Below are 17,982 nucleotides of genomic sequence, written 5' to 3'. Positions count from 1 at the left end.
AAGGTGCCCATATGTGTTTGAGCTTACTTCTGAGTTCTCTATTCTATTCCATTGATCTTCCTTTCTATTTTTGTGCCAGTACCATACTGTCTTGATCACTATAGCCTTGTGGTATAGTTTGAAGTCAGGAAGCCTGATTCCACCAACTCCATTTTTCCTTCTCAAGATTGCTTTGGCTATTCGGGGTCTTTTGTGTTTCCATACAAATCATAAGATTTCTTGCTCTAGTTCTGTGAAAAATGCCATTGGTAATTTGATCGGGATTGCATTGAATCTGTAAATTGCTTTGGGTAGTACAGTCATTTTCACGATGTTGATTCTTCCAATCCAGGAACATGGTATGTCCCTCCATCTGTTTGTGTCGTCTTTGATTTCTTTCAGCAATGTCTTAAAGTTTTCTGCATACAGATCTTTTGCCTCCTTAGGCAGGTTTATTCCTAGGTATTTTATTCTTTTTGTTGCAATGGTAAATGGGAGAGTTTCCTTAATTTCTCTTTCTGCTCTTCTGTTGTTAGTGTATAGGAATGCAAGAGATTTCTGTGCATTAATTTTGTATCCTGCTACTTTACTAAACTCATCAATTAGTGCTAGCAGTTTTCTGGTAGAGTCTTTAGGGTTTTCTATATATAATATCATGTCATCTGCAAAGAGTGACAATTTTACTTCTTCTTTTCCAATTTGGATTCCTTTGATTTCTTTTTCCTCTCTGATTGCTGTGGCTAAAACTTCCAAAACTATGTTGAATAATAATGGTGAGAGTGGACACCCTTGTCTTGTTCCTGTTCTTGGAGGGAATTCTTTCAGTTTTTTCCCTTTTAGAACAATGTTGGCTTTTGGTTTCTCATATATGGCTTTTATTATGTTGAGGTAATTTCCTTCTATGCCCATTTTCTGGAGAGCTTTTATCATAAATGGATGTTGAACTTTGTCAAAAGCTTTTTCTGCATCTATTGAGATTATCATTTGGTTTTTATCCTTCAATTTGTTGATATGATGTATCACATTGATTGATTTGCATATATTGAAGAATCCTTGCATCCCAGGGATAAACCCCACTTGATCATGGTGTATGATTTTTTAATGTGCTGTTGGATTCTGTTAGCTAGTATTTTGTTGAGAACTTTTGCATCTATATTCATCCGTGATATTGGTTTGTAATTTTCTTTTTTTGTGACATCTTTGCCTGGTTTTGGTATCAGGGTGATGGTGGCCTCATGGAATGAGTTTGGGAGGCTTCCGCCTTCTGCAATATTTTGGAAGAGTTTGAGAAGTATAGGTGTTAACTCTTCTCTAAATGTTTGATAGAATTCACCTCTGAATCCATTTGGTCCTGGGCTTTTGTGTGTTGGGAGATTTTTAATCACTGCCTCAATTTCCATACTTGTGATTGGTCTGTTCATGGTTTCTATTTCTTCCTGGTTCAGTCTTGGAAGATTGTATTTTTCTAAGAATTTATCCATTTCTTCCAGGTTATCCAATTTATTGGCATATAGTTGCTTGTAATAGTCTCTCATGATCTTTTGTATTTCTGAGGTGTCCATTGTTACTTCTCCTTTTTCATTTCTAATTCTTTTGATTTGCATCTTCTCCCTTTTTTTCCTGATGAGTCTGGCTAGTGGTTTATCAACTTTGTTTATCTTCTCAAAGAACCAGCTTTTAGTTTTATTAATTTTTGCTATTGCTTCCTTCATTTCTTTTTCATTTATTTCTGCTCTGATCTTTATGATTTCTTTCCTTCTGCTCACTTTGGGGTTTCTTTGTTCTTCTTTCTCTAGTTGTTTTAGGTGTAAGTTTAGGTTGTTTATTCGATCATTTTCTTGTTTCTTAAGGTAGGACTGTATTGCTATAAACTTCCCTCTTAGAACTGCTTTTGCTGCATCCCATAGGTTTTGGATTGTTGTGTTTTCATTGTCATTTGTTTCTAAATATTTTTTGATTTCCTATTTGATTTCTTTAGTGATTTCTTGGTTGTTTAGGAGTGAATTGTTTAGCCTCCATGTGTTTGTATTTTTTGCAGTTTTTTTCCTGTAATTGATATCTAGTCTCATGGCGTTGTGATCAGAGAAGATGCTTGATATGATTTCAATTTTCTTGAATTTGCCGAGGTATGATTTGTGACCCAAGATGTGATCTATCCTGGAAAATGTTCCGTATGCACTTGAGAAGAAAGTGTATTCTGTCGTTTTTGGATGGAATATCCTATAAATATCAATTAAGTCGAGATGGTCTAATGTGTCATTTAAAGCTTGTGTGTCTTTATTTATTTTCTGTTTGGATGATCTGTCCATTGATGTAAGTGGAGTGTTCAAGTGTCCCACTATTATTGTGTTACTGTTGATGTCCCCTTTTATGGCTGTTAGCATTTTCCTTATGTATTGAGGTGCTCCTATGTTGGGGGCATAGATATTTACCATTGTGTTATGTTCTTCTTGAATGGATCCCTTGATCATTAGGTAGTGTCCTTCCTTGTCTCTTTTAATAGTCTTTACTTTCAAGTCTAATTTGTCTGATATGAGTTTTGCTACACCAGCTTTCTTTTGGCTTCCATTTGCATGGAATATCTTTTTCCATCCCTTTACTTTCAGTCTATATGTATCCCTAGGTCTGAAGTGGGTTTCTTGTGGGCAGCATATAGAAGGGTCTTGTTTTTGTATCCATTCAGCCAGTCTGTGTCTTTTGGTTGGAGCATTTAATCCATTTACATTTAAGGTGATTATTGACATGTGTGTTCCAATTCCCATTTTCTTAATTGTTTTGGGTTTGTATTTGTAGGTGTTTTCCTTTTCTTGTGTTTCCTACTTAGAGAAGTTCCTTTAGCACTTGTTGTAAGGCTGGTTTGGTGGTGCTGAATTCTCTTAACTTTTGCTTGTCTGGAAAGCTTTTGATTTCTCCCTCAAATCTGAATGAAATTCTTGCTGGGTAGAGTATTCTTGGCTGTAGGTTTCTCTCTTTCAGGACTTTCGGTATTTCCTGCCACTCCCTTCTGGCCTGCAGAGTTTCTGCAGAAAGGTCAGCTGTTATCCTTATGGGTTTTCCCTTAGATATTATTTGTTGCTTTTCTCTTGCTGCTTTTAATATTTTTTCTTTGTGTTTAATTTTTGTTAATTTGATTAATATGTGCCTTGGTGTATTTCTCCTTGGATTTATTCTGTATGGGACTCTCTGTGCTTCTTGGACTTGGTGAATTATTTCCTTTCCCATGTTGGGGAAGTTTTCCACTATAACCTCTTCAAATATTTTCTCAGACCCTTTCTTGTTTTCTTCTTCTTCTGGGATACCTATAATTCGAATGTTGGTGTGCTTAATGTTATCACTGAGGTCTCTGAGACTGTCTTCTAGTCTTTTTATTCTTTTTTCTTTTTCCTGCTCTGTGGCGTTTATTTCCCCCATTCTATCTTCCAACTCACTTATTTGTTCTTCTGCCTCAGTCATTCTGCTGGTTATAGCATCTAGAGTATTTTTAATTTCAGTTATTTTGTTATCCATTGCTGTTTGTTTTTCTGAGTTCTTATGAACTGTTTCTTGTACTTTCTCTATTTTGTTATCGAGATTTTGTATCATTTTTACTATCATTACTCTAAATTCTTTTTCAGGCATTTTTCCTATTTCCTCCTCATTTATTTGGTCTTGTGGGTTTTTTTCCTGCTCCTTTGCCTGCATGGTGTTTCTTTGTTTCCTCATGGTTGTCCAAACTTTTGGGGTTGCTTGTCCTGGCGATAGAGATGTTTATAGAAGACTGTCCAAGCCTCAGACTAATTTCCAATAATATTTCTGTTTTCTTAGAGTCTCAGCTGTAAGTGTCATTCTATTCACTTTGGATTTTTTTGCATTATTCTGTGGCCTGCAGAGCTTCCTTTATTGTTTGTCTGTAAGCATCAGTGTGTGGGGAGGGAGAGGGTACAATAGTGGCTCTTTTCCCTGGGAGTGAGTGAGAAGTGGCACACTGTTGTTTCAGTTGGGTTTGGAGGTGCCTGTTGCAGAGGGACACTGGTGGCTCAGGTGTAAACAGAAAGTCTCAGAGTTGGGCCTCTCTCGGGTTTTTTTTTTTTTTTTTTTCTCTGCAGCCTCCCTGCTGCCTCATTCCAAGGGGTTTTAATACAGCCCCGCCCGAGTGCCTGAGGGTACTTGTTATCTCTGAGAGCCTTAGGTGGCCCACAGGGCGTCTCTCCACTGCTGTTGCAGAGGCGGCCCAAAGAGAGAGAGAGAGGCTATGCCTGCGGCTCCTCCCCCCCCCCTCCTGCCCGTGAGCCTGCAGTATCCAGCCGCCATCATGGTCGGGCAGCTCTCAGGGGCAGGCACTCTTCGCCGCGGACCTCTTCCCTCCTGTCCTCTCTGTCCATCACCTTACTGGCAACAATATTTCTCACCCTGAACCAGCTATCTGTTTCCCACGCTCCCACTCCCGGACCCTCTGTTCAGCTGTGAATCGACGTCTCAGTCTGGGAATGCTGAGCTGCGGTGCAGACCCTCCATATGTTTCTCACTCCCTCCCATCTGCCACGGCTCCACTGCTTCACCCTCTTTGAGCCATCGTAGATACCTCCCTACCGGTTATGTTGGGCTCCTTGTGGTCCTTTCTGGTGTCTGAGGTCATCTGCTGGTGTTCAGTTGGTTCTCTGTGGGAATTATTGCATCTTTTGGTGCATTCCCAATGCATCTGTGGAGAGAGATGCATTCCACATCCCTCTACTTCGCCGCCATCTTTTTCTCCCTCAATAGAGTTATTAATGTTTCTGTTTCCTTGGAGTCTCAGATGTAAGTGTCCTTCTACCCACTTTGGGCTTTTTGTATTACTCTGCGACCAGCAGAGCTTCCTTTATTGTTTGCCTGTAAGTGCTGGTGTGTGGGGAGAGAGAAGGTACAATAGTGGTTCCTTTCCCTGGGAGTAATTGAGCAGTAGTGCCCTGCCTGGGTCGTGGGAGCCCAGGTGGTGGTGGCGGTGCCTATTGCAGAGGGAAGCTGGTGGCTCAGGCTGAGAGAGAGAGGCTACAACCATGGCTCCTCTGCCCTGCATATGACTCTGCCATAGTGCCCTGCCTGGGTTGTGGGAGCCTGGGCAGCAGTGGCAGTGCGTATTACAGAGGGAAGCTGGTGGCTCAGGTGTAAAGAGAATGTCTCCAGAGCTGGCCACTCTGTGGACTTCTGGTTCTTGGCTGCAGGCACTCCAGGACAGCCCTGCCAGGGGGCCTTTGTTATCCCTTGTCAACTGGGATAGCCAGGCCCAGAGGGGGCCTCCCTTTGTCTGTCGCAGATGCCAAAGGAGAGACTACACCCATGGTTCCTCCCCCCCCCTGCTTTTGAGTCAGCAGTATTGAGCCACCACCATGGCCGCTGCCCAGCTTTCCTCAGTAGGCATTCTCCACTGCAGATTTCTTTCCTCCTGTCCTCTCAGTCCGTCTCCCCACAGCCAACAATGTTTCTCACTCTGAACCAGTTCTCCAGTTCCCACATTCCAGCTCCCAGACCCCCTGTTCAGCTGTGAACCCACGTCTCAGTCTGGACTTGCTGAGCTGTGGTGCAGACCCTCCATGTGTTTCTCACTCTTTCCCAGCTGCCACAGATCAGCTGCTTCACCCTCTTTGAACAGTCCCAAATTCTTCCCTTCTGACCCAATGAAATTCTTCATTGGAGAAGGGGTTTCCCTGTCAGATAAGGGACGTTTCCCCAAATATGGCAATCTCCCCTCTGTTTCAGCTCCCCCTGCCCCAGGGTGTGGGACCCGTCCCTTTCCTTTCTTCTCCTCCTCTTTCTCCTTTTTTTTTTTTTCCTCTGTCCTACCCAGTTCTGTCAGGATCTTTATAGTCCTTTCAGGTGTCCAAGGTCTTCTGCTGGTGTTCAGCTGGTTTTCTGTGGGAATTATTGTGTCTTTTGGTGTATTCCTGATGCATTTGTAGAGAGGGATGCATTCCATGCCCTTCTACTTCACTGCCATCTTTTCCCTAAAACTTTGCTTTTAAATAACTGAATTATATGAATGTTTACCTCGACATAGTGCACTTGCATGTTCCTTCTCACCTTACTGGTTTCTCTGTTCTCCTTCCTTGATCATTGGCAACAGTAGTCTTTTGTCTTGTTAAGCTACTCAGATTCTGCCATAACTTACCCTAAAGTTTACTTAGCTCTTCAGAAACAGTATATCATTATATTTTAATTTGATACTTAAAGTATGCAACATTCCACATTTAAATGTTATCATCCCTCCTCTTCTTAATCTGGGTTTTTTTTTTCCTTCTGTATCATTCATTGTTTGAAGAGGGAGATATTTTTTTGCCCTACCATATTTGCCTAACATAATGGGAAATGAAATTACTAAACTTTCTGAATTTTCACCAATAGGCAGGCTAATTGTGGGTTTAGAAAATACATTCATAATGATCAAAGAAGTTACCACCATTGTGTCTTTGAAACTCAAAGGCAAAATGCCTTGAAGATGAAAGAGGACACATATAAGTTTAGTCAGTTTCAAATTATGACTGTAATTTATAGCACGTGAGTCTTGCTACTTGTCCCTTGTGACAGTGATACTGTTGTTTCTCATCATTTAGAATTCTGAATTGCTCACTTGTCCTCAAAACACAACTTTTTTTTTTTATAGTAACTTCCTTTCTTTTCTTTTTTTTTTAAAGCTCTTTATTGGAATATAATTACTTTACACTCTTGTACCAGTTTTTGAGGTACACCAAAGTGAATCAGCTGTATTTATACATATATTCCCATATCCCCTCCCTCCTGTGACTCCCTCCCACCCTCCCTTTCCTGGCCCTCTAAGGCATCACCATCAACGAGTTGATCTCCCTTTGTTATACAGCAACTTCCCACTAGCTATCTATTTTACATTTGGTAGTTCAAAACACAACTTTTAACTTTGTATTTTGTTTTCCTTTCACCGCTAATATTTGCTTTTTAGTGTTCATTGGTTTAAAATGTTTGTTTTCTACTTATTGTTCATTCTAGGTAAAATATCATCTGCGTTTTAGTATTTACAGCAGTTCTTCACAAGAAGCTAAATGGAATACAGGTCTTCTCTTTCCAGTAGTACCTTCTCAAGGACCCAGGAACCTGGCTCAGACAGATGGGGGAGATCCTGGTGAGCACATTCTTAATCATACTTATTATTTTGGTTGCAAGCTGGCAGTCATTAAACATGTGTGACTTTTTTTTTCAGCATATAAGAAAGTTGTTTATTCATTAATTGTGACAATAAATTTTTTAACTTTAATTTTTATCATAAAAACAAGCACACAGAAAACCTTATACATTTGAAAAAATCTTTATATTGCCTTAGATCATTTCCTGAACTTTTATCAATGTATACCCATGCATTTAACAATCTTATGTGGTAAATGTTGGCTCTGCTGACTTAATAGACACATCTTCATTTACTAATTTTGTCTGCATACTTATGGTTCTGAATTATTTTTGGGGTTGAATGGTTTTTAAGTATGCAATGATAATTTTAAATTATTTTTAAATTACATAGGTTAACTTTAGGGATGATATATCAGTTTGACAGACTACTGTATAGTGATTAAAAATAATCATTACCAGGCCTGATAAATTTGGAGCCATATGTTTAGAATTATGAAAATGTGTAAGGATCTGCATAAAAATTGGAATAACTGCCTGAAAATGAAAACAGTTAAATTAGAGTGGTGGGATTGTGCAGTGCCTTGTCATTTTTATCAAAAACATTTTGAATATTTCTGCAATCAAAAGTGGCCTATTTTAAAATTAATGTGCTGCATACTAAGTATAGTTTGTGAAAGTAAGTTAATTGAAAATAGCATGATCTTGGTGAAAAAATAAAAGTAGTTTTAAACTAAACAGAAGTGTTGGTTGCATAAAAACATTTAAATGGATGTTATTCCTGGAGGGAGGTTTTCCTTAAAAAAAAAAAACTTCCATAAAACAAGAAAGAAAATAGGCAAATTCCAGTTATTGAATGACACTGCAAAGCAAATTAATATTAAAAATTAGTGTGAAGAGACACTCTTTTTTGGTAATGGCAATATAGTAAGTGACAGGGAGTCAGGTGATTTGATGTTTTTTGCTCAGACTCAGTAGCTTTATGATCTTAAACACTCTGGTCCAAGTTTCTTAATGTGAAAAATGAGTGGACTAAGTAACCTTTTAGGTCCCTTTCAACACTAAAATCCTATTATTAGGACTGGGACCAATTAAATCAACTGAGATAAGTGGTGGGAGAGAAGATCAGAATTAGTTTAGTGAAATTTGAAAGTGAGATTTTCAAAACTTGTAGTAAGCATACTTAACATGAGATCCATCTTCTTATTTTTAAGTGCACAATAAAGGCACATTATTGGGCAACAGATCTCTAGAACTTTTTAATCTTGCAAAACTAAAACCCATTAGACAACAATTCCTCATTTTCCCCTCCCTCCAGCCCTTGGAAACCACCATTCTACCTTCTGTTTCTGTGAATTTGACTAGTCTAGTTACCTGATCTAAGTGGAATCATACATTCTTTGCCTTTTTGTGCAAAATGTCCTCAAGTTTCATCCATATTGTGGCATATGACAGAATTTCCTTCTTTTTCAAGGCTGAATAATATTCCACTTTATGTATATACCACATTTTGTTTATCCATTCATCTACCAAAGAACATTTAGGTTGCTTGCACCTCTTGGCTATTGTGAATAATGCTGCAATAAACATGGGTGTGCAAATATCTCTTTGAGATCCTATTTTCAATTCTTTTAGATATATACCAAAAAGTGGGATTGCTGGATCATATGGTAATTATTTTTAATATTTTGAGAAACCCCCATACTGTTTTCCATTGCAGATGTGCCATTTTATATTTCCACCAATAGTTCACAAGAATTCCAATTTCCTTACATCCTCACAAAAATTTGTTATTTTATGGGTTTTTTTTGTTTTGTTTTATTTTTGTTTTTTTTTTTTGGTAATGTCCATCATGACAGGTGTGAGGTAGTATCTCATTGTGGTTTTGATATCCATTTCCCTGATAACGAGTGAAGTTGACCATTTTTTTTTTCATGTACTTTTTGGCCAGTGGTATATTTTCTTTGGAGAAATGTCTGTTCAAGTCATTTGTCTGTTTTAACATGGTTGTTTACTTGCTGTTGAGTTTTAGAAGTTCTTTATATATTCTGGATATTAACACTTTATCAGTTCTGTGGTTTATGAATATTTTCTCCCATTTTATAGGTTGTCTTTTCACTCTTGATTGTTTCCTTTGCTGCACAGAAATTTTTGTTTGATGTAATCTCCTTTGTCTATTTTTGCTTTTGTCCACTGTACCTTGGGTGTCATATCTGAGAAATCATTGTCAAATCCAATGTCATGAAGATTTTGTCCTATGTTTTCTTCTAAGAGTTTTGCAGTTTCAGGTCTATGTTTAGCTGTTTAATCCATTTTGATTTAATTTTTGATTATGGTATGAGGTAAGGATCCAACTTCATTCTTTTGCATGTGGATTTCAGTTTATCCAGCACCATTTGTTTTGAAGATACTGTCTTTTCCCCCAGTGCACTTGTGGAAAATCATTTGACCATATATGAGAGTTTATTTCTGGGTTGTCTGTTCTTTTCCATTTGTCTCTGTCTGTCTTTATGCCAATACCATACTCTTTTGATTACTGTAACTTTGTAATATACTTTGAAATCAGGAAGTGTGAGTCCTTCAGCTCACAGGAGCAAGTGTTCTTGCTCAAGACTGTCTTGGCTACTCAGAGTCCTTTGCAATTTCATATGCATTTTAGGATTTTTTTTCTATTTCTACAAAAAAATGCCTTTGGGATTTTGATAGAGATTACATTGAATCTGTAGATGCTTTTGGTTAGTATGAATATTTTAACAATATTAAGTCTTCCAATTCATGAACACAGGACGTCTTTTAATTTATTTGTGTCTTCTTTAATTTGTTTCAGCAAAGCTTTGTAGTTTTCAGTGTACAAATAATTTACCTCCTGTTCAAATTTATTCCTTTGCAGTTTATTTTTTTTGATGCTATTGTAAATGGGATTATATCACTTCTTGTTTTGAGCTTCATTTCTATGCATATGTCCAGTATAGAGCAGTATGTATGATATTTTCTTGAATTCTCATTTCTTTTGGCTGATAAAATTGCATAAAGCAACTTACCATTTAGATGCAGTATCTTAGTTTGGGGAAGATAGTAATACAATTGCATGTTATTTATTATCTGTTTGTGTTCCAAATTACTATAAGTTTTGTGAGTTTGCTTTGTTTTATGAGCTAAAAGATTTGAATTACCTGAATTTGCCTTCTTTGTTTGCGTGGCTGTTTCCTAATATACTGAACTTGATGACCTTTGTTTTCTCATTTAGGGTACTACAAAGAAGGATTCTTGCTTGTGCAGCATGCCTTAGACAAGGCCATCATGGTGTACCATAATGAGAGAGCTGCAGAAATGATGTTTGAAAATGTCACCATCTTTGTTAAGAGATTTCCATACCCCGCTTTTTATAGTGATTCATTTATGCACATTTTCACAGCTATTTTCCCTTTGGTAGTTTTACTTATGTTTTCTCTAACGGAACTTACACTTATCAGGACTATTGTTATGGAAAAGGAAACCAGATTAAAGGTAACTTTATTTTCTTTTAACATTTTGGGCCTGTGGAACAGATTTGTGTGCAGGTTTGGACTATTTCTATACATTTGGCATTGGTGAATGGTTATATCACAGTAGCAATATACAAATATAAATTGCGTATAGAGTATATGCTATGTCATTTGTCAATTTTCTGATGTTTTTCTCTCATCCAAATTCTTGACCTGGCTTGTAGTTTTATTGACTATTTGACAAGAATATTATGAAGAGAGATCATATATTAAATTTCCTGAATCTTCTTTGCAATAAAATGAGCAATGAAGAAATAATCATATGAGCTCTTGAATTAGATGACCCTAAGATACACTTCAATTCCAAGATTTGAGAATCTTTTCAACATTAAGTCAAATCAAGACCATATTATAAAGAGCAGTGGCTCTAAAGTCAGAGAGAAAGCCATTAATTTACCCATCTACGCATTAACTTGGTCAACATTTATTTATTAATTACCTACTTTGTTCCAGAGACTTTGGTAGATCTTAGGTTTAAATCTTGGCTCCACTAGTTATTAACTCTGTGATCATAACCTGTTTCCTCAAATGTAAAAAAACCTAATTTCTTGGGTTATCAGGGGGATTAAATGAGATGTTATTTTCAAAAGTATCTAGGTCTGTGACCTATAGTAAGCACTCAACAAATGGTAGTTAAAAAGAAGACATAATTCCTATTCACAAATTGTTAAAGGTTTAGTTGAGGAGATATTAATAAATTGAGTTACTTTTATAATATTATAAGTACCTAAGGGTGTGGAAAAAGTTATTCTTGAAATAGTAAGGGGTAGATCCTTGATCTGGGCAATGAAAAATAATAGGATTTCACTAGGTGGACAGCACTGGGGGATGGATTTTGAAACCCTGTGTATTCCCATCAGTGTTGCTTTCAGAAAAATGACTCGGGAGAGGGATATGGAGGATAGCTTAGATTAGGGCTTGGCAGGCTTTTTGTGGGAAATACAGGTAGTAAATATTTTAGACTTGTGGGCCACCTGCATCTCTGTCACATATCCTTCTCTAGTTTTGTTTATTTTATTTTTTATTTTTTATTATTTTTTGTTGTTGTTAATTTAGAAATGTGAAAACCATTCCTAGCTCACAAGGCACGCTAAGGCAGTCTGCGGGCTGGATTTGGCACACAGGCCTTTCTTTGCTGACAGAGTTTGACAATATAGGCAAGACTGAAGGTGAGGAACCAATTATGAGCTAATTTTAACAGACCAGGGGAACAGCAGGGAGGGCCTGAGCTAAGGCAGTTTAGTATATAGGAATATAGAGGGAAGAGTTTAAGAAACATTTAGGACGTAGGAATCTGTGGAAATGGATATGTACATAATTAACTTCAAATTCTAGAATTTTGCACACACTTCTTTCAGTGACTTTCTTTTCCACATATCAGGTTGTTCTTAAGGTATTTTGAAGATTACTTATCAAACTATGTTTAGGTGAGGAAATAAGCATTGTTTTCTGAAGGGACAGTGATGCTGGAGTTTAATGAAGACAGAATGGGATAGAAAGAAAAAAACATTCTTCTGGTAAAGGATTGCTCTTCTTCCCAGGTTTCCTAGTTATAATAATGAAATTATCATCCCCCAAATTACCCAGGCTTAAAACCTAAGTCTTATCAGTATAGTATACTATATATATATATATACACATATGTATATGTGTGTGTGTATGTATGTGTATATATATATATACACTAATGCATAGTATATGAGTGCTGCCATTTCCTGACCCTATAACTTTTGGGTAACTTTCTTCATTTCTCTGTGCCTCATCTGTAAAATGGAGATTAAAATACTCCTACCACATAGAGTTGTTGTGACAATTAAAGAGATATTATTAGTTAGTGCATAGGAAATATTATGTAGCTATCAACATTAGTTATCTCTCCACTCCCTTTGTCCCCTGTGTGCAGCATATGTCAACCAGCATACATTCTGCCTCTCTCTCTTCATTTGTGGAAATGTCATTTTCCAGTTCAAGCTCATTATTTTTTCATCACCTAGCTATTTCAGAAGTCTTCTCATTGGTTTCCTTAGCCACTCTCTCCCTTTAGTCTTACTTCACATTAAATCCTTTCCCCTTGATCCCAAAATGGTTCATTTTGTACCATTCTTCACTTTATTTTCTCTAACTATATATCTTTTTCTCATTTTTTCCTAATTAGTATGTAATCTCCTTGAAATCTATTTTCAACTTTCAACTTCAACTTACTAGTTTTTCTCTTTGTATCTCCAGGAAGTGTTACACAAATTTCAATCACGTAGTTTAAATTATTTATTTTTTAGTTTTTCACTTTTTAAATTTGAATTGAAATATAAAATAAATACATATAAAATACACATACCTATGTGTACAGATCATTGAAAGATGAACACGCTCACGTAACTAATATGCCAGCCAAGAAATAGAATATTGCCAGCAATTTGCACACCCTGGTACCCCATCTAAATTATGACATCGTCTCTCTTCTCCAAAAATAGTTACTATTTAAATTCTAAAACCATGTATTAGGGTGGCCTGGTTTTAAAACTTTATTTAAATAGAATCACACAATAGCTATCCTTTTGTATCAGTGGGAGTTATTGATGTTCTTCTGTGTAGATGTAATTTGGTCATTTTCATTGCTGTGTGTGACATTTTATGAATATGTCACAATTTTTCACTCTACTGTTGATGAATATTTGGTTGCTCAAACATTGGGCTATTACAGTAAGCCAATGTAAATATTTTGATGCACATATTTCTGTTGGGCATATACCTAGGATTGAGATTGGTGGAGTATAAAGTATAAAGTAAATCTTCAACCTTGTTAAATAAAGTCAAATGTTTTTTCCGAAGTGTGTGCCAATTAATTCTCTTATCAATAACGTAAGAGAGTTACTCTTGCTCCATAAGCTATTTGGTGGTGTTAGCCTTTTAAAATTTCAACCATTCTGGAAGGGGTATAGTGGTATCTCATTGTGGTTTTAATTTGATTTTCTTTGTGAACTAATGATGTTGAACACCTTTTCACCTGCTTTTTGGCTACATGGATATTCTTTTTTGTGAAGTGTGTATTCAGAAGTCTTTCCTCCATTTTTCTATTGGGTTGTGTATCTTTTTTAAATTGATTTGCAAGCATTCTTTATGTATTTTGGACACAAGTCCTTTGTGTGATATAGGTATTGCAAATATTTTCCCTAATCTGTAACTTGCCATAATTGTGTCTTTGGGCTTATAAAAGGTCTTACTTTTAATGTAATAAAATTTTTTCCTTTATAATTCGTGCTTTTTGTGGCCAGCCTTTGCTGGATGAGTTTCCCCATATTTGTTTCCTTGTTGTTCATTAAACCTTCTTTTTTTCTAACCTCTAAATTTACCTCTACTCATAACTTTAGTTACAACCTATAAGTTGAAACACAGTGTTTTCTTTATCATATAGTTCAAAGTAGTTTCTAATTATCCTCGTTAATTTTTTCTTTGACCTACAGGACAATTAGAAAATTTCAAGGATCATTCTAAGTTTTAAATAGTTTTAGCGGTTGCTTTTTAAGGATAAAAAGCTGACAGTTCATTAAAATCGTGATGTATCTTCATAATGGCAATAGAAGTCATCAATATTAGTTGATGTGGTTGAAATAAAAAAATCTTCACAGATATCAAAGAAAAGTATAGGTAACCCCTCCCTAAAAGGGCATACAATTAATGTACATTGATGTTTACTAAATCATTAACCTCTGTTTTGAAAACCAGAGAAAGCATAATTCTCAGATCATTACATGAGAAGAATAAAAATGTTTCCTGAATGCTTGTAATCTGTATTTTGGTCAAGGATCATATAGTGGATTTTGAAAGGCTTTATTTAGACTATTGTGAACTTAATAGAACAGAATGGTTTTTAATGTGTTTTAAAACACACAGCAACAACATACTAGGTGCCAGTCTTTTATTTCAGTCTTCTAAAATCTTGATGAAACGTGGGCTAGAATATAGCCAATTTTAACAAATGTTCTGCGTGCACATGTGCACTGAAAAGCAATGTATGCTGAGCATTCAAAGGGTACAGTTTTCTGTACATGTTATATCAGCTTCGTTATTCATGTTGTTCAGGTCTTTAACAACATGAATAATGTGTTTTATCTGTTAGCTGTTATTATGTTTTATCTATTAGTTGTTATCAGTTATTGTGAGAAGTATGTTAAATACCTCCCTAAGTTTATTGATTACTGAGTTGTCTAATTTTTCCTTTTAGTTGTCAATTTTAGCTTTATTCATGTTGATGTTACGTTTAAGAGACCCAGGTCGTGGGATTTGCTTATTCTCAACTGTTTTGCAGAACTTGGCTTATTTCTCCATGGAAAGCCTGCCCACCACTGCTATCACCCTGTCTTCTAACATTGTTGGTTGTTTTTTAACTCCCTTTTGGGTAAGGATCAGGGATGGAATGGCATCCATTATGCCTGCATTGGAAGCTGGTTCTTTTCGTTTCTAGACTCAAAGGCCTTTAAGAGCTTTGGCATGGGGTGAGGGATCTTTCATCCACGGTGGCTTCACAGAATCTTCAGGTCACCCAACTCAGGGAAGTTATCACTCAACCTAGTGAGCTTTGACCATGGAGTTAAGAGATAGTAAACAGTTGACATGAATAAATCTCTTTACCTTTCTCCCTCCAGTGGACTGTCTAAAGCCTGATGATTCCATTTGGCCTACTTGAATGCTAGCTAGCATTTGAATGCGTTTCTTTTTATGAGCCTGTGGCCAGTGTGGTAAATACATTACCTTGAATTTGTTTTCTATCCTTCGCATCCTATTTTCTCTCATTCTTGCTATCCTGTGAATGCACCTCCTGAAAAGCTTTAGCATGTAAGCTTTGCTTAGGCTGTATATTTTAGTCTTTCCATGCTGAAGTACTTTGTGATTAGGTGTGTGTGAACTTAGAATGGTTATCTTTTCCTGATGGGTTTTATCATTATGAAATTAACTCTTGTATCATGGTATGTCCATCTTTATCTCCAGCAGTGCTTCTGCCTTGACATCTACTTTGTTATTAATATAGCTGTGCTGGTTTTCTTTTGGTTAGTGTCTGCATGATATACCTTTTCTTATCCTATTATTTACAATATTTATCTTTGTATTTGAATATGTCTCATAAGTAATTAATATATATGTCTAATGATCATTAGTCTACTGAACCATTTATAGGTAATATAATTACACATATTTGTGTTTAAATGTATCATCTTGTTGTTTTCTATTTGTGCCATCTTACTTTGTTACTTTTTCTTGCTTTCTTTTGGATTTTATCATTTGGATTTTATTTTTAATTAGCCTCTTGTCATGCATTCTTTTATTAGTTTCTTTATGAAGGCTTAGAGATTCCAACATGCTTTCTTGAATCACCAAAATTCAGAAATCTAGCATCAACGTGCATCAAAAGGCAAATTAAACAAATTGAAAACTACATAAAAAGCACTTTTACAAAGCCTTCTCAAATATTGCTGTCATTTATTTTAAATCCCACAAAATGTTATTGCTTGATAAAGTTATTTATATGTCTATGTATTTACCTACTGTTCTTATTTCTGGTATCTTCCCATGAGTAATGATTTTTTCTTTTGCCTAAATCTTTAGTATTCAGTATACTTTTGGTGATGAATTTTTTCATTCTGTTGTTTGAAAAACTCCCTAAATTTACTTTTATTATTATTTTTTATTGAAGGATTCACTATACATAATAAATTACACAGATTTTGCATGTGATTTTGCATGTACAGGTCAAAGAGTTTAAACATATGTATACACCTTTAGAGTCATCAAAATAATCAGGATATAGAACATAGTCCAGAAAGTTCTTGTTCCCTGTTCCATTCATTGGCCCCAACTTGGAGGCAATCACTTTTCTGATTTTATATCATTATATAGTAACTTTCCCTTTTCTAGAACATACTCTTTTTTCTAATTTTTAATTTTTCCTGTTAGAAATATTCATACATTTTATTTAAAATTTTTTTCCCAGTTTTATTGAGATATAAATGACTTGAAGCACTGTGTAGATTTAAGGTGTACAGCATAATGATTTAGGCCATCATAATGATTCATCATGAAATGATTACTGTAATAAGTTTTGTGAACATTCATCATCTCATGTAGATACAAGATAAAAGAAAAAGAAAAAATGGTTTTTTTTCTTGTGATGAGAACACCTAGGATTTACTCACCTAATAACTTTCATAAATAACATACAGCAATGTTAATTATAATAATCATATTCTGTAGTATTTCCCTAGTACTTATTTATCTTATACCTGGAAGTTTGAACCTTTTGACCACCTTAATTCAATTCCCCCTCCCCTACTACTCATCTCCAGTAAACACAAATCTGATATCTTTTCTGTGAGTTTGTTTGCGTGTTCTTTTTTTGAAGAATAATTGACCTACAACACTGTGTTAATTCCTGGTGCACAACGTAGTGATTCAATATTTCTATATGTTACTAAACGATCACCAAATATGATAAGCCTAGTTACCTGTCTAGTTATCTGCCGCCATACAAAGATAGTACACAATTTTGACCATATTCCCCATGCTGTACATTTCATCTCTGTGACGAAAGTTATTTAATTTTTAATTTGAAATTTGTACCATTTAATCTCCCTTACCCCCTTCCCAGCTAGCATATGACTCTTTCTATTTTGTTATATTTGTTCTTTTTGTTTTTTAGATTCTGCATGCAAGTGAAATCATATGGTATTTGTCTTTCTCTGTCTGACTTATTACACTTAACATACGGGCTAGGCCCATCCATATCACAAATGGCAAGATGAAATCATCATATATTTTTAAATTTAGTTTTTATTTATTTTTAGTTGTGATAAAATAAATATAACATAAATTTACCATTTTAACCATTTTAAGTATACATACACTTCAGTAGTGTTAAGTATATTCATATTGTGCAACCAATCATCAGAACTTTTTTAATCCTGCAAAACTGAAACCTATGTCCATGAAATAAGAACCCCTTATTCCTCCCTTTCCTCAGCCACTGGCAATAACTATTATACTTTCTGTTTCTGTCAGTTTGACTACTTTATATACCTCATATAAGTGGAATTGTACAGTATTTGCCTTCTTGCGACTGGCTTATTTCACTTAGCATAATGTCCTCAGGATTCATCCATGTTGTAGCAGGTGTCAGCATTTCCTTTGTTTTTGTTTTTTTCAATATTTATTTATTTATTTATGGCTGCATTGGGTCTTTGTTGCTACGCATGGGCTTTCTCTAGTTCTGGTGAGTGGGGGCTACTACTCTTCATTGAGGTGTGTGGGCTTCTTATTGCAGTGGCTTCTTGTTGCGGGGCACGGGCTCTAGGCACGCCGG

General features: G+C 35.9%; 1 protein-coding gene across 1 annotated transcript in view; it reads left to right on the top strand.

Annotated features, from left to right (window-relative positions):
* The window catches only part of LOC130861025 (phospholipid-transporting ATPase ABCA3-like), a 216,268-nt gene that overhangs the window by 26,021 nt on the left and 172,265 nt on the right, over positions 1 to 17,982 (top strand). The window contains exons 4-5 of the mRNA XM_057749529.1: positions 6,955 to 7,087; positions 10,334 to 10,593. Of these exons, the coding sequence (XP_057605512.1) occupies positions 6,955 to 7,087; positions 10,334 to 10,593 (393 nt within the window). The remainder of the gene's footprint in view (positions 1 to 6,954; positions 7,088 to 10,333; positions 10,594 to 17,982) is intronic.

This window comes from Hippopotamus amphibius, chromosome 9 (assembly GCF_030028045.1).
Source record: "Hippopotamus amphibius kiboko isolate mHipAmp2 chromosome 9, mHipAmp2.hap2, whole genome shotgun sequence".
NCBI lineage: Eukaryota > Metazoa > Chordata > Mammalia > Artiodactyla > Hippopotamidae > Hippopotamus > Hippopotamus amphibius.
This window is presented reverse-complemented; position numbering and strand designations above follow the sequence as displayed.